Source organism: Diaporthe amygdali (genome assembly GCF_026229845.1).
Source record: "Diaporthe amygdali strain CAA958 chromosome Unknown NODE_61_length_182076_cov_64_703273, whole genome shotgun sequence".
Lineage (NCBI taxonomy): Eukaryota > Fungi > Ascomycota > Sordariomycetes > Diaporthales > Diaporthaceae > Diaporthe > Diaporthe amygdali.
The window spans coordinates 1-16,684 of record NW_026517081.1 but is presented as its reverse complement, the minus strand read 5'-3'; the positions used below and the strand labels follow the sequence as shown (position 1 = coordinate 16,684).

General features: G+C 51.1%; 5 protein-coding genes across 5 annotated transcripts; all 5 read right to left on the bottom strand.

Annotated features, from left to right (window-relative positions):
* Nucleotides 1-615: 615 nt before the first annotated feature.
* Nucleotides 616-1,737, bottom strand: J7T55_009656 (Protein kinase 3; the record flags this gene model as incomplete). The annotated part of the gene is made up of 1 exon (XM_053135902.1): nucleotides 616-1,737. One exon carries the CDS (start codon nucleotides 1,735-1,737, stop codon nucleotides 616-618), a length of 1,122 nt encoding a protein of 373 aa, XP_052986416.1.
* A 3,180-nt stretch (nucleotides 1,738-4,917) lies between these two features.
* Nucleotides 4,918-6,518, bottom strand: J7T55_009655 (uncharacterized protein; the record flags this gene model as incomplete). The annotated part of the gene is made up of 2 exons (XM_053135901.1): nucleotides 4,918-6,239; nucleotides 6,296-6,518. The coding sequence occupies 2 exons, from the start codon at nucleotides 6,516-6,518 to the stop codon at nucleotides 4,918-4,920; spliced, it is 1,545 nt and encodes a 514-aa protein (XP_052986415.1).
* Nucleotides 6,519-6,817: 299 nt separating this feature from the next.
* J7T55_009654 (uncharacterized protein) lies at nucleotides 6,818-9,436 on the bottom strand (the record flags this gene model as incomplete). The annotated part of the gene is made up of 6 exons (XM_053135900.1): nucleotides 6,818-6,913; nucleotides 7,155-7,727; nucleotides 7,783-8,333; nucleotides 8,389-8,719; nucleotides 9,099-9,172; nucleotides 9,226-9,436. The coding sequence occupies 6 exons, from the start codon at nucleotides 9,434-9,436 to the stop codon at nucleotides 6,818-6,820; spliced, it is 1,836 nt and encodes a 611-aa protein (XP_052986414.1).
* Nucleotides 9,437-10,118: 682 nt separating this feature from the next.
* J7T55_009653 (HET-domain-containing protein) lies at nucleotides 10,119-12,542 on the bottom strand (the record flags this gene model as incomplete). Its single annotated transcript, XM_053135899.1, has 3 exons — nucleotides 10,119-10,248; nucleotides 10,312-12,340; nucleotides 12,494-12,542. The coding sequence occupies 3 exons, from the start codon at nucleotides 12,540-12,542 to the stop codon at nucleotides 10,119-10,121; spliced, it is 2,208 nt and encodes a 735-aa protein (XP_052986413.1).
* A 1,540-nt stretch (nucleotides 12,543-14,082) lies between these two features.
* Nucleotides 14,083-16,090, bottom strand: J7T55_009652 (uncharacterized protein; the record flags this gene model as incomplete). Its single annotated transcript, XM_053135898.1, has 6 exons — nucleotides 14,083-14,116; nucleotides 14,262-15,190; nucleotides 15,266-15,459; nucleotides 15,538-15,640; nucleotides 15,728-15,835; nucleotides 16,022-16,090. 6 exons carry the CDS (start codon nucleotides 16,088-16,090, stop codon nucleotides 14,083-14,085), a joined length of 1,437 nt encoding a protein of 478 aa, XP_052986412.1.
* Between the last annotated feature and the right edge of the window lie 594 nt (nucleotides 16,091-16,684).

The window sequence follows — 16,684 nt, the reverse complement described above, 5'->3', positions numbered from 1 at the left end:
TGGGCTGAGCAGGTCGACCAAGTACCTGGGTGTTCTGCAAATTCAATGTTGATGCTGGATTGTTGACCATCGTGATACCGATCTGGGTGCGGTACCTCATAGCATTAAATTTATGGAGACTGATTTCGCTTACTACAGATGTCACTTGCCATATCATTTATGTTGCCCTGACTGACCTTCTTACAGGTTCTTGTAGATGAGTTTACCACAAAAACTAATTTTCCATATTGAAGACAGGCCTGATCTCCTCCGGTTCATATTGAGGTTCATCAAATAAAGTTTACGTTGGCATTCCACCAAACCGTATATCGCTTGATCAAATTCATCTATGTACAGATACCAAACCGTAGCTAAACCATCATTATCCTTCAGTAATAAAGAGTGGACTAAAATGGTAATAAGAAACTATTACTGCGATTTCACTTCTTGAACAAGATAGTCTGATCCATTGAGGTTCCATACGCGCTGTCTTAATTTTCTAGGGCGAGAGCTTCTCAAGGACTGTTAATTTTCATCCCGTCTACTTTATCGTACGTATGCAGAGCTAGCTCCAAGTGACCACCTCAGCTTGTGATGCTAGAATGTTCAGTGCTTATTACATTCGGAATCAGAGCGTCATGCATCAATCCCCAGCAGCTCTACCATCTTCTTCACGCCTTGCTTGTCACCCTCAACGGTCCCTTCAATGTCCTCGTCCACCCAGCCCTCGGTCCAACCACCACCAAAGTCAATCAACCAAGCCTTATCATCGAAGCCAATAATCACATTACCCGGTTTAACATCCCCCCACACTAGGCCAACAGCATGGAGACTCTCAACCGTCTCGGTGATCTGGCGCGCCCAAGCCCTCCGCCGCTCCTCCGCAACGCCCTCCAAACCCTCATCCTGAAGATCCCGCAGGCTCGTCTTGGAGGGGACCCACTCCCTGAGTATCCCAAGCACGATCCCCGAGCGCGGGTGCTTCACATACCCGAGGAGCGCCGGCACGCGCACCGCCGAGAGGTCCGGGATGGCCGCCGCCATCTTGCGCAGGCACTCCTCCTCCCGCTCGAGGTTCATGTCGCGTATGCCGTCGGGCCGCGCCTTGCACAGCATGTCGCGGCCGTCGACCCTGACGCGGCAGACGGTGCCGCCGCCGCCGACGAGCTCTTCTGCCACCTCGACCGTGCTCGGGGGGTACTGTGGGAGAGACGTGTCGATCTCGATCTCTGCGTGGTACCCGCCCTGCATGTCGTCGTCGTCGTCTTGCTCGTAGCTCCTTCCGTATGACTCATTCGAGTTGATAGATACGAGTCTGAGGCCGTCTTCCGTTGCTTCCAGACGATAGTAAGAGGTCTCCGGGAACAAGATTCTGTCCAAGGTCACTGTAGGTATTGAAGTAGCAGGACGGTCCGTGGGTGATGTGGTGGTCTCGGCGCAGAGCAACTTCGCTGCGTCCAGGATCGGCTGTAGCGCCTCGTCCTCCAGGGCCTGCTGTTCGTCGAAGTCCTCGGTGGAGAGAGATTGGCTGATGAGGCCGATTGTGCGGTCGATTGTCTCCCGGGCTTCAACATGCGCCTCGCTGGCCTCAGTGTGATCATGTGTCGACGTTGATGCGAACAGCGAAACAGCGAGGCGTTTGCCGTTCAAGACGACGGTAACTTGTGCGCCATCCTGTTCGTCGTTCCCCGCGATCATCTCAATGACCTCCAGGAACTCGTCCGGCTGCTCTGACTGCTGAGATGATGGAGAGTCCATTGTGAGGGCGGTGGCGACGGCGGTGACGGTGGAGGCTGACGATGTGTTGTTTTGCTACTGATGCTGCTGTTGCATTTATCATTCAAGCATGCAGACTATTTATCAAGAACAACAGAGCAGAAACTACAATAAGTTGTTCATCGTCCTTGGAGGCGCTCTCTGTGTACTTGTCTTGTCTGACAGCGGGGATGACTGTATGTGCTTGGAGACTCGCCGCCGTTGTTGTCACGTGACCGTTGCCTTACGCTCCTGTTCACTTCTCAAGAAGAATCACTTTGACGAAGTTCAAGAATTTAAAGGTGTGTTTGGGCCTACATGAGTGCATTTATTACAAGCCGCAAGTTATCCTGGAATCCTAAAGGAATGCGCTGAACTGAGCAGAAGAACTTTGGGGGCGTTGCGGCCACTCAGACGACAGCATGATTTGGGGGCTACGTACGTCAGCACATGTGCTCCTATGGTGAAACTAATGAATCCTTCGACTGCCCCTGATCTATTTCTGATTATAATCTGACCTCTCTATCGTCCTCACAGCCTCCTAAAAAGTATCGTCAAAATGCCACACGTTACATTTGAAAATAGCTCTATACTTGACGAAGACGTTTCGTATTTGCGACTAAATTTATCGCTCGAAGTTCTCAATTGTCATTGATGGCCTTCCAGTCCTGAGCCCACGCTGGCCCACCTGGGTATCCTGCCGATTCCTGGTTCCTTGAACCCCTCAAGAGAAGTCAACCGACCTGATGAATGGAATTTTCTCGATTTGGCCAGTCTTACTCATCTTTTCACACCTACTCTCAGCTCCCTGGCCTCTGTTTCGCCTCGGCCGCTGAGAAGCGCATATTCAGGTCCATATACTGGCCTTTGATTTCACAATATTAGTAATAATCGGCCACCCTTGTGCATTTTGAAGGCCATGTATCGGCCGCCTGAATTTGAGATCACGCTTTCAAGACGTTTCCTGTTTGCATTGCGGCTGATTTTGGGTTCGTGATACCACAAGAATAAGGTCTTTGTCCAAACCAGGCCGGGACTATGTTCGTTTGGAGAGCTCTGAAGCCGTTCTGAGCAGTTGACATGGCGCTGACCACCCTCACTTGCTCGAAACATGGCACGCCCAAACCTGGAGCCCTTGGGCTTTTGTAGATCATGTTGAAGATGACGATCCGTAGATAATGTGTATGACCGGGAAACTTGGGTATATAATTCAAGAGTTGCAATTAACAAAGCTGAGTTGTTGAACTAACCCACTCATCATCATCATTCATCCATCTTTCCCGTTATATTCTCTCGGCACTGTTGATCAGCAGCCTCAAGTTTCTTAGTATCTCAAGCTTTGAAGTATACATATCCTTCCATCTCAAAATGTGTCACAGCACCAAAGAAATCTTCCGTTGCGGGAGGCACACCGGCAGGTCCATCGCTTACTGCCGTCGGTCAAGAATCGTCAACGGGAGGAGAGTCATGTGCAGCCAGCGGAGTCACACGGTCTCGAACCAGCGCGACGCCGTCTGCAACAACCGGAACTGTCGCCACCGTCAGCTGGGTGGTGTCTGGACATGCTGCATGTGTGACCACGGTCCGAATCGTTACGGCCAGTGCTCTGCTAGCGGTTGCTACCACCGACCATGTGATGAGTGCACGGCCTACCGCCGGCGCTGAGAAGATACACTCAAGCTTGTTCAGGTAGGAACTCGATTGATATATCTGCCTTCACAGCCAAGCATGGCTAGTCAAGTACTTTTTGCTGATATATATCAACTCAACCAGTTGTCTCCATTGAATCCTGGGAATATGTGCGGCCGGGTTTTCATGACAGCACGGTACGGATCTCGCAGGTCGAGACGTAGCCTGATGATGTTTAGTTGGATGCGGCGAATGTACGGGCAAAAGTTGTTTGAGTTGCAGATCCATGGGTCCTCAACGCCTTCCAATCTCTTGAAGCATCTGCTTGATTGCTATCAGTCTTTCGTTTATTAGAAAGAGAATTACATATATTCTGCTCCAATATTTTTTAGTGGTTGATATAAGATGAACCCAATCTCAAACTAATATACTTTGAGCGTAGTGAGCCTAGGACACAGAAAAGGTCTGAGTTTGAGCCGTACTAGGGACTTGACTCTCTGCGGTCTCGTTCGATTTAGACCACAGCAATCTGAATCACATCGAGACTCTAAACCTCTTGTTGACATGAAGTAAGAATTTGATACTTATTATCTAAGATGGGTATTATGGCACTATCCTGTCTTAGGTAATTCCAAGCCATTAACACATAAGACGAGATGTAATTGCAATACATTGATTTATTTCATGAATTAATCCGGATTCAAAAGATTTAGTTAATAGAGGTATATTTAGGGAATTTTTGAAAATACCAGATATAAAAATACAATAACACCTCCTGTCTCGTTAATAGAGCCCATGTAAAATAGATTGCTCTGACAGCAGATCTACGCTTAGAGTGAAACAATCTTCCCGCAAGTAAGGAATATAGTATTTTAATTGCTCTATTAGGAATTACGCTCAGATTGAGTCCGGCAATAATTAGGCCTTCTACAGAGGTCTATGCAGGTTAGTGAACCTAGGGCTTGTCTAGTATCAAGTCAATGAAAAGAAAGCGGCACTCGGTTCATCAGAAAGCTTAGTTCCATTATGTTGTCGAAAATTTGTGACTGAACAAGTAGGTGACGAATTGCTTTTCAAACTGAGTAGGATTCGCTCGACGATGACTCCTTTCTCCAAAAGTCAGACACAAAAATGGATTTTTTGTGAAATGCAGACAGGTAGATGGGCTCCACTTCTACTTCATGCCAAAAGAGCGTAGGCGTGAAGGACCTCGGGTCCATGAAATCGGAGCAGCCGACCTCAGGAAACGAGAAGTTGGATATCGGTAAGAGGGACCTAGACATGGACAGAAACGATAGACGGATCTGCACGGTGTTGAACGCGACATCAGAACAAGCAGTGCCAATGCCAGGACTGCAAGCCAGAATAAAAGCAAGTCTTGGGTGAAGCAGCTTAGGGATCAAATCGACGTCGATCGGCTTTGTTGATGGTGTGTAGTAAAGCTCTTCAAGGATCAAGCCCGCGGGAAGGCATGTGTCGCAGGAGTGCAGCTCAGGAGACGTTATAGATAACACGACTTCCTCTCGATTCCAGCATCTAAAAATGCCTTCGGCGCTACGTGTTCCTATCCCTTTCCCTGAATTGCACCCAAGGCCCATGCTTCTCTGCGCCAAAGCAATCAATAATCGTGTAATTCCCCATCTCATCAACCCCCTGCTCCTCCCGCCCAGGCATCAGTCTCATATCATACCTCCAGAGCAACGAGCACAGCGCAAGCGTGACCTCGAGATACGCCAACTTCATCCCAAGGCACTGTCTTGCACCGATGCTGAAAGGACAAAATGCCGACTGCGCCTTCTTCACCGCATCCAAGCCAACACTGTCCGCCAGCCACCGCTCGGGCTTGTACGCCAGCGGATCGGGGTAGTATTCCCCGTTCCGATGGATAGCATACGGCGAGACAGCAAGCTCGACGCCCGCAGGGAAGGCCTGCCCGTCTGTCTCCAGGCCGCCGGGCCGGACCTCGCGCAGGAGCGGCGCGGGCGCGGGCGGCGCGAGGCGCATGGCCTCGTCGATGCAGGCGCGGAGGTACCTGCACTCCTCGAGCCCCGGGCCGGGGACGATCTCGTCCGCGCTGGCGAACCGGGACCGGACCTCCGCCCTCGCGCGGTCCAGACAGCGGGCGTTGTGCGCGAGGAAGAAGGTGGTGGCCGCGAGGGCGGTGCCGGTGCTGTCGCCGCCTGCGTTGACCAGCAGGCTCGACTCGGACGCCAGCGTGCGGGCGTCGACGGCCCCGCCGGTCCTGGCGTCCGGGGCGTCGAGGATGAAGCGGAAGAAGTCGTGCAGCGCCTTGTCGTCTTGCCGGTCGACACGGCGTTGCAGCATGGCGCTGGAGAAGGCGCGGATGCGGGCACGCCACTGGTCGAGCTGCGGGTAGAGCCAGCGGTCGATGCCCGAGGTGAGCAGCCAGGGTGCGAAGCAGCAGGCATAGCGGAGACGGGTGGATAGGGGGACTGCCTGGAGGATCCAGCGGTGCTCGTCCGAGGTGGAGAGACCGAATGGGTTGCTGAAAGACAGCGTGCCCATGACATCGTTGGTCAAATAGACAGCCCAGTCAGCCATGTCACGAGGTGCGCTCCAGCCATCTTTGGAATCGGTAGCCTCTACCAGGTTTGGTATCCAGGTATGGAGGACGTTGAGGATCTTGGGCTCGAGGTGCTTCCAAGAGGTGGAGGTGAAGCCCCTGTTCAGGACCGCTCGTTTTCGCTTGTGGTCGTCACGGTCGATGACTGTGTTGGTGGCGGGATGCTGAGGGTCTGCAGAGAAGTAGTAGTACCATTGTGCCTTGATGGTATTGCAGCCAAAGCCATAGATCTGATCAAGCGCCTCTGCCGAGTTTGTGGACAGCCGATTAGGGCCAAATCGCACGAAGATTCCTGCTTGCTTTGTCAGCGTAGGAATTTGTTGCTTGGTTCAAGATTTCGCAGCATACCATGTTTCTCATGCAAGGCTGCCAAAGTGTGGGCAAGATCGCCTCTCACGGCATGATATGCCACCCAAAGATCAGTGTATCGTGCTAAGAATGGCCCTGAATATTTTGCGAGTGGATGTCGCCGGGCTTGGACCACGAAGCGAACCACCAGGAGTATTGTGGCCGCAAACCCAGCAACGAGTGTAGTCAGCATGTATGTCATTGTATTGGGTGCAACGACCATTGATTAATGGCAAGACTCCACAGCATGATGAAGCTGAGCCGAACGAACTTGCCAGTTGCACTCCATGAGGAGGACGACCGAGGGATCTGAGGTCTCAACCGCTCAGTGGCATTGGCGGAAGCTGGGCGCCGGACAAGTCAGTGTCCCGAGTGCCGACCCATCCAGGGTCGTGCCAAAAGTCACTTACACGTCCACTCCGCGGTGATGCTCATCATATCTCAGCACAATGCTGATCAGCCAATGACCTGACGACGGCTCTACCCTCCATGACCATGGTGAGAAAGAGCCGTGCAGGAGGCCTAGGAAGGAAGAGGAAGGCAGGTGAACGCAGCACAAGTAATGTCCACGGCACAGAGAAGAGTCGGGTTAGTGGCAGCGCCGATCGCGTGTGCGCGCTAGGCAGTTGAGTTGTCAGGTCAGGCCTGTCAACAGGCGTTCGCCCAAGAAGTTGGCAACGCGTCTTCTGTTTTTAATTACCTAGACGGACCAGACGGGGCAGCCAGAGTCTTTGCGCAGCGCTTGCTAGGCATCACTGTTGATTTGGACATTCTGCTGCTGTCTATGCTGTGTGCTCTACAAGACGTATCTGAACGTGGTATTTTCCCGATCCGTCATATCCTCCCAACTCTCGCGTACCTCAGCCTCGTTCCTCTCGTTGTCCACGCCGCTCACGCCGTATTTTCTGTCGCGCCGTGCATTCTCCCACCTATAATAGATCATGAGGACGATAGAGACAAAGGCACCGGAGCAGACGGTGGCAATGATGGTGATCTTAGCCGGGATGTACTGTGGCGCATCGCGAGCTTGAAAGGTTTGAGGTCCGATGACATTGCCAAGATTGAAAGCACAGGCGGCGAGAGCGGTGACGATGGGTCGCTTGGTGTTACCAGCAATATTTGCGGCCACCCAGCTGTACATGATAGGTGTCACAGCGACGTTGAACTGGATCAGTAGGACGCCTGCAAGGACACCGGACCTGGTGCGAACGAAAGACATGAGAGCTCCAGCTAGAGCAGACGGGATGGCTGCGATGCAGATGAAGAGCCAGCGCTGGTTGATGAAGCGGGCTCCGATGCCTGCGAGAAGGACGGCGGCGATGGTGATGCAGCCTGAGGGGACGTTCAGGATGGTAGACTGCTTTGAGCTGTAGCCGATGTTCCTGAGCAGCGTCGCGGAAAAGCTGGTGCCGACACCAGCGTTGACAACAAGCTACATTACTGTATAAGCAGTGTCCAGGACGGGCCAAATGGGAGTTCGAGCTCACCGCAACCTCCATGACGAAGAGTAAGTACACTTGTGGGTCAATGAAGACCTCAAGCACTTGCGATGCTTCGAACTGGTGATTGACCACACCGGTCTTGTTGCCTGCCACATGCTCCAGAAGAGCGACCTTCTCCGACTTCGAGATCCACTTGGCAGTCATTGGGTTCTCTGGCAAGAAGATGTAGGTCATGACGCCGACAATGACAGTGCAGAGTCCCAAGACGATAAACATGATCCGCCAATTTGCTATGGAAACTGTATCGTTGCTAACGAACTGGAAGCCGAAGGAAGTGAGTGCACCAATGATCTGACCAACTCCTACGCCGCAGTACCAGATGCTGAACCGCAGGGGCTGCTCTTGCCTTGAGTACCATTGACTGCTGATGAGAATCAAGCATGGCCCAACGGCTGCTTCAAAGATACCGAGGAAGGTTCTCGCGACCAAGAGAGTGTGATAATCGTGTACTCCTGCTACGGCAGCAGTCGCGATGCCCCACAGGAATACATTGGCCGACAGCCACTTGGTGGCAGAGATTTTGCTGAGTACGAGTCCTGCGACATGCGTCAGTGGGCTGTAGCAGGAACTTGCACGGATCCTTATCTTTACCAGTGGGAATCTCAGCCACGAGCAGGCCAACGTAGGTGAAGGTGTTGGCATTGGCAAAGTCATTGCCTTTGAGCCCGAGGTCCTGGTTCAAACTCATGACAGCCGCATAGTTGAGCAGCACCTTGTCAAGAAACTGCGCGACAAAACACATGAACATGATTGGGACGAGGTGCAAGTCGACTCGCCGTCGCAACGCTTTGAGGTCAACATTGGAGGCCTCGGGTTCGGCCTCTCGATATTGTGCAATGAAAGCGAAGGCCTTGTCCATTCCTGGATTCGAGGCATCAATGGTCTTCTCCATAGGCGGCGGGGAGGCCAGAGGCTTCTCCATCTAGATGTCGGTCTTGATTCACAAGCACGGCGCGCAAGACGAGGTCGAGAGCACGGGTGATGCCTGAAGTAAATACAATTATGTCTGCCTTATCTGCAACTGCCGCAAACCCTTGTCATGCCGCCAAACGTGTTGAGCCGGCACAGTGGCAATGTACCCAAAGGTTCCCTCCATTGGGCTTTGAGATGGGCAACTTCTCCAAAGTCTAGGTTTGTGGTAGAAGTCGATGATGTCACGAGTGACAATTTTGGACTTTGCAGGACGATGGCAAGATGTCCGGCAAGGGGTCAATCTCGTTCATGTCAGATCGACAGGGTGCGCAGCCAACGCCGAGGGGCGCAAGTAAGCCGTGTTCTTCAACAAACATTTAGTGCGGCACGGTGACGATCGCCGAGACGAATATGCTGCGCTGATATAGGGCACTACCCTCCATTATGCGGCGCCCCTCGCTTCCTACTCTAGCCATGTGGTCTTCGAGCTTCTGCTGCTTCCTCAGACCTACGGACCTCCGAGATCCGTAGAGTGCACATCAACGATCAGATCCTCGGCTGAGACCGCAGCGTGTATGATGCCGGTCGACAGGAAAAGGACGATGCTCGAGCTCCTTTCGCCAGCGCAATCGAGCGGGAACTGAGCCCTGGAAGTCGGAGCAAAGTGCGAAGCAATTGGAGAAGCTATCAATGTGTGTAGCTCCGATGTCGCCGTATCCAAGCCCATCGTAGTCGCATTTGACGGTGTATACTCGATCGAGAGTGCTACTGACAGGCTGTGACAGAGAATCTTAATAGTCGGTGAGAGTAACAGCGGCGATAATGATACCGCTCGCCTAACAGCAGCCATATAGGAGGTGTTCCTATGGAAAGTTGTCCCAAGAGAGGACTCCCCTTGGAGGGTTGAGAAGAAGATAGGCCTACGAAATATTAGGGGATTGTCCATATGAGATTGGGTAGTAATCTCTGTCTGGAGGGGCTGCTATATAGATGCCCTAGCAGCTTAGAGACGACTACTGCCTTGTGGTTGGCACCCTCGAGATCTGACCGCTTGAACGACATCAAGAGCGACAGGAAGCAAAAGCGTAGGAAAATTGAACACTCATCAGAGTTGAACATGCATTTCCCAACTGGGCAGCTTTCCTATCTCTTAGTGTACAAGACCTTGTCTCAATTATGGGGCAATTCCGGTTCACAGCCCCAGGAGTAGTACATCAAACGCGGCACCCCCTCCGACCACAATTCCAGCGTCCAGTCTACGATTTGCCACGTTACTGGGCACCAGAGTCATCTGAATAAGGACAAATGCCGCCTTTCCGCTGCCGAATATGCTTGCCCTTCTGCTGGTCGCTCTCTGGGGTTTCTCGACTTTAAACTTGTCGAAGGGTGTGGATGAATGTTTGACCGGTTCAAACAATAGTAATAGTTTGGATCAGATCGGCTGCCGAGGATTCCTTTGTGTCGCCTCGCAAGGCCAATTGCGAGACCAGGTGTTTTAGAACATGATTGCCCTTGTCATCTATCATGAAAGTTCCCATCCTGCAATATAGCACGGGATCGTCAGGAGAATGAGGCAGCATTCGCAATACCAGCCCGGAAAACAGTTCTCCAGACGAGTATCTACAGCTGTGAACTGTTAAGAACAGCAAATCTGAGCTGCGCTGCTCCTGGAGGTTGGACCATTTCTCAGAATTCAGATCATCTTCTTGAGAGAATTCTTCATCCCAGTAGATGGTGACCTCTGTAGATCTCGATGCCGGGATGTGTTGAGTTCCAAGTACATGGAGAGATAGGTGTGTAATGTAATACGCCTTCCCAGCAACGTAACCCCGTAACTTCCTCGAAATGCGGCTCTTCAGGGCCAGGCCGCGCAGCGTTAGCTTTTCCGTCAAGTTGCTCGGAACGTCTGCAACTTCAATCAAGGATACGTATTGGTGATCTGTATCGTAGTATGCTGGATCGAATTCAATCATTTCATTGCAATTTGCCCACGACCACGTTGGAGCAATTGAGTTGGTCGTCCGGGGAACATCAGTCGGATAAGTAGGCCTCCAGCAGAGCTGCCGGTAAAGATCTTTCCTCCATAGTCCAAAAAGGTATGTGTCGTCCACCATGCTCTGCACCTGATTCGCCAAGCCGGATAGGGCGACTAGTTTGTCGGTTACTCGACTAAGATGACAGCGTGAATATAATTCCACGAGCTCGGCCCAGCCCTGTCGTGCCTGCTTCTCGTCGTTGATATCTAGGCACGGTTTCCGAGGGCTTTGAGTCGCTCCAAAACGCCACGGCCGCTCCGAAATGTCGTTATTATCGGCGGGATACCCATAGGGGAATTCCTCAGATGCCAATAGATCATGGCATTCCCAGTAGAATTGAGATTTAGTGGCACTCAGCTGTCTCCGTGCTAGGTATCTCTCTTGTACGACCCAGCCTCGCTCGTTGAGGGGTGCCTGAGTAATGTCTTCGTTGTATGCATAGTCATTGGACCGCGATACCTGGTACGTAGAAGAACCCTCGATGATGGGGTCCAGCTTTATGAAGGTAGGGCATACTGTAGTCGGATCTCTGGTGCTGAACAATCCATCCTGACCATCTGCGGCGCAGGTGGCGGCAATGTTACAGATGGCGTAACTATAAGTCCGTCCCATCAGTGAGGACTCCTTCTCCCAGTCTTCTTCGTCGTCTTGGCAGATGCACAAAGAGTCAATCCAGATATACTTGTAGCCCAGTGAGTTGACGATAGCTAGTGCGTCCCGGTAGGTCTTGGGCAATTTTTGGACGGATGATGAGTTCGATAGAGAGGAAATGTTATCCTTCGTCAGGCGCAGGGGCTGGTAAGAACCCCAGCAGTGGCTCAATGTGAAATAAGGAACCGTACCAGTCCTGGACGAATTGGCAAGCCTCCAACCAGATACCTTGCCATTGGTATTCGTGAGAACTTCAATTAGCCTCTTGGGTGAGTAAGTCTCGAGACGCTGCTCAAAAGCACGACAGGTAGCGTGGGTTTCCAGGCATGTATTGAGCCAGTGACGCCACAAATTTGTTGAGTCACGCGTCCAATTACTCCGAGTCTCCAGGATTGTGTCAGAATGGGGATTGGCCCTTGAACTGTCGAATGGAGTCGGCGAGAGGAGGAACGGAATATGTGCCCAACCAGCAAATGGACCTTCGTCAAAAAATGAGAACAGGGCTGGCAGTGTGTTGAGCCATCGTTCAAAACCGAACGGTAGAAATCTGATTTCTAGTGATGAGTCAACACAAATCCAGAACTTGTATCTCCTTGTACAATACTGCTGTGCTGCGCTCAGGAATATCTTCGATAAAACAAATTCAGTATGTACCGTCCAAGGAATGAGTACATGTTGTATAGTCCAATTCAAAACCCGTGCCAGAAGGTTGCGGGCAATCATGAGTGGCCTAAAGCCCGCAACGCCATGTTTGTGTCTGCGCCGAAGCTCATATTCGGCACGGAGTGTATCCTCGAGATGTCGACAAACGTAGCATCCTGCCGCAATCGAACGCCTGAAGTCACGAAGCGATAGATGCAAGAACGCGGAGTTGAGCCGGGCCCGAACATTCGGATCTGAGATGCCTTGGGTCCGCCGAAAGTTCTTTACCGCAGCCTGAATTGCTGTCGTGCAATTTTGGCACAACATTTGAGCTTGGGATCGAACGGGATGACCGAGCGTTGACTGTGTATACTGGTCGAGAATGAGTCTGAGAGGCAGCAAGCTGTGCTGTTGTTGACTCAACCGCTGTGAAGGGTTTAATCACAAGGCATGACAAGTCAGCGCTCTTTGAGACGAAATGGAGGCGGGGTCAAAGTGAGTCATCTTTGAATGTGCTTATTGGGCTGACTTGATCGAAACGCATAGCGCCTTCTCGTGTCGTACAGAGAAGTGCCAAAGGGCAAGGCCAGGCCAGAATGGAGGCGACTTGGATCAAGCAGCTGCAGGAGAACATTTTCATCGTCCCACTGCCGTATCTCTTGCACCTTTGATGTGCATACGGTTGATAAGATGTGCGACCCTCTGGCGAAACGATCATCAGTCGCCCGCACCCCGGATCCACATAACTTCGGGAACCATAAAATTCACATTGTCCCTAAATCTTACATAAGCCCATAGGAACGCTGTGATGTTCAAATGGAAGCAGGTACTTATAGACTGGAATCGATTCTCGTCTTGAGCGGAGAGGGAAATCGGATGATATGAGCTTCGTTGTGGAGGCTGAGAGGATGTGTCTGTGTGGACTATCCAAGGGGACAAGCAGCCTGATGTCACGAGAATGGTGACTTACCTGTTCTCTTTGTCCCGTGACTCGGGAGGACAGGATACTCCAAGAGGACACGAGCAGTGCAGCTAATGGTTGTGACAGAAAAGTCGTGCCACTGAGAGAGACACATGACTGCTTCCTTGGTCTCTTCCTCGTCCGTCCCGCCCACGTTTACTGGCCCTTACGGGAATCCAGGCTATTACATATCACGATTGGCACCTTCAGACAAGATAACAGTGGGAGAAAATAAGGCTTAGCGTGGACAATGATGGGTTCCGTGGGCGTAAAGAATCAGGGGAGGGGGCTTGAAGTCGGGAGTTAAGGCTCCTCTTGGTGAGATATAGAATCCGGCACTCCCCGGAAGCAGCACATCTACCGATCTAATCCTTTCGGAATAGCGCACACGCCAGACACTTCGGACGCAATCACGACACATCTGCTTACAGTTTTCAAGGAATATAAAGAGTTCCGGGTTTCACCTTGAGTGGTACTCGGCGATATCAATCTCAATGAGATGTCGGCTGATATGGCTCCTACACTTGCACTAGTCACGCTGGCAATCTGAGGGCAAGGTCCCCTCCGAAGGGGGTTGCATCTCCGCGTTCTTATTAGAGTTGTACCATATGAAATGAAGAACACAAAAAAAAATTAAAAAAAAATTAAAAAAAAAAAACAACCAAGGTCGGGCCGACTCGGTCCTCTTCTCCACGGATGGACAAGAGGTTCCCCAGAGTTGGGGTACCAATGGCGGGGACGCGGGGTTGAAGACAGATTGAGAAGCTGTCTGTGGCAAGCAAAATGCCACCCCCCCCCCTTGTCGTTTAAGCCGTGCCGCAGAAACAAAAATTTAAATAAGCCGAATTTTCCTTCTAGTCCAAGACTCTGTGGTAAGGGTAGATGACGGCGCATCTCTAACAGTTGCTATTCCCAGCCTCCGGAAACAATCCTGTGCCGTTTCAGGTTGCGAGACAATCTTCAACACAAGCCCAAACCTTCGATACTCAGAAACAACCTCCTGCAACGTGGCTAACACATCCAACAAATAGACTTCGTTACGTCTTATTTCTTCTGTAAGACTTTGGTCCTGGTCTAATTTTGCTACCCAATATGGTGGACTTTGATCGTGTTCAGACTGATTGTGAGTGAACATGCGATAGCCCCTCGGTGACTGCCTAGAGCCGTCGTCATGTAAGGCCCATGCGCTCACTACGCTAATAGGACCTTTGATGTCGAGCCATCCATCTATGACTGTTGCAAATGTTTCGGGTGGATCATACTGGCAATAATGCCCCACGATTTCGCTCATTGGTGACACGTCTTCGTCTTTGAAAGGTGGACCAATGACTGCACCTTCCAAGGCAGCCCAACTCCACGTTGGTGCGCGGTAAGTAAGCGGTTTGCTCATGTTAGTACACAAGCTGGACCTGGCCCAGACAAGACTGTGCGGGAGTGTTTCCAGCCACAAGCCAGCAAGATAAACATATCCTGTTTGCGATTGGAAGCTCTCGGCGAGGCCTGCCAAGGCTGGCAGCCTGTCTTTCTCCTTAGTGATCCGACGCGAAGTGAAATCATGCATTATGATTTCCCAATGATTAATATTGGAGACGGCCCTCTGGAAAGGTGATTTGCGAATGGATCGCTTCTCAAGTTCATTTCCAAGGCCTTCGAAACAGTCCCAAATGGTCATGGCATGAATGTGTAAAACTCGTGGGGATAAGAGCCACTCTTGAAGGGTCCACGCCCGACTAAGCCAATGTCCCGAAGGCCCGCGTCGCCCAATAGTTTGAACTGTGGTCCACCACCTGTCGAGAAAGCGGGAGCCCTTAAAGGACTCATCTTGCCAGAGATACATATCGAATTTGTCGCCTGTCTCAGGGTCGTTGACAGGAATTCTCGAGCATCCATAAGGTCCGTCTGACCACTGTTCTGTATCCAAAAGACGTTTCTGTAGGAAGCTTTCGGAGGCGTCACCACAGACGTGGATAGCAAGAGTTAGCGCCGATCTGCTGTAAATTCCTGCCATATTAGATGCCTCTCGCAGCCAATCCTGGTCGTCGTCCTGAATGATACACAAGGAGTCCACCCAAAGATATTCGAACCCCAGTTTGTAACAAAGCTTGATGGCATCGCTGATGGTAGAAGGAAGCTTCTGCCATGGTATCGCGTGGCGATATTCGTTTAGCTTTTCCTTTGTGGTCATTGACACCTGGCAATTTGAACCCCAGCAATATGACAAGCATGCATAAATCCCTTCAACATCATTCGTATTGACGAGTCTCACTCTTATCAATTTGCCATTACCCCCCTCGATTTCCAGAAGACGGGTTGGCAATTTCTTCACAGCCTCAGAATGCTGGACACATGTCTTATGGTCGGCTTCACAAGCGCTCATCCAGGAGCGCACTAAGCTGACATGGGCTCTAGAGAGAAGATCTGTTGTTGGCCGGTGTGCATAATGCTCATCGATCGTGTCGACTGAACGTTATTTAGTCGCATTGACAGAATGGTGGGACAAGATTGGTTACTAACCAGGCGAACAAGTGAGATACATACTTGTGGGCAATCGAGGCGCCACAGCAGCTGCGTCGAACACATGAATATACACTTTCAATCCACCCCACTTGGCGTAGCCGCGTGGACCTGCGCTGTTGCCTGGCTTTGTGATGCACAAAGCAACTCGCCCGGAACCACATCTCTCAATCTGTAATTCATTGCTACCAATACCGACTTCTGCGGAACTCACAAGGCTTGCTGCCTCTTGATTGTCCTGGGCAAGGTCGAAACTGGCAAGTCTGTCCCTGTCGTCCCGTGCCTGCTCGCCCTGGTTTCCTGGACTTCCCTTCGACTCATTCTGGATGCAGGCAAAAATTAGACGGCATGTTTGGCATCCATACCTTTCGTACGAACTTCGTATAAATTCCGGATCTGGAAGATGTAGGTATATGTACCAGATGGGATCTAGGTCGGAGTGGAGTGCCTCCACTGTCTTTGAACGAGGATGATCCTCCTTGCCAATACCTTCGCATATGCTACAGACAGTGGGGCAGCTTTGGTTGATTGTCTCAGGCTTCGAGGCACGTGATGTCGCAATCGTATGTATGTCCATCTTGTGTGTTCTAGGTTATGCTGATCTTGTTGTTCAATTTATCACAGGAAACGTCCCCAAACGTTGGGAGAGTATGAGAAACGACTTGCGGGGTTGATGAGACAGTCAACGTCAGCGTTTTTGGCTACAAGCTGGAGTCACATGATTGCAAAATATCAGCTCACGCTTGGTGTCGTACAATTCCTGGGATGCGACTTTGCACAGACGGGATCTGAAGTAGGTACTAATGTAAGCCTGCAGGTACGACCAATCTTTAGCAGCGGAGAAAACCTCTTCATAAAAATTTTAAATAATCGGAATGCAATCAGTAGGAATTGATTCTATACTTTTAGAGCTTTCTAAATATGTATATAAAGTAAGGTTGATGATAATACGCGATGTAGTTCTTGATGAAGTAGTGAGGATATTTGTGAGCTGCCGATGTTGCTAGCAAATTTGCATTGTTTCTGCGGCACGGCTCAAATGCAGTGGGGGGGGGGGGGGGGGGCGCCCCGCCCGCCCCAAAAAGAGGCACACCCGGTTTTAACACCGGGATGAACCCCTGGGTTTTTAAAACCAAATCAGCTAACCAAAAAAGAAAATAATGCCACACCC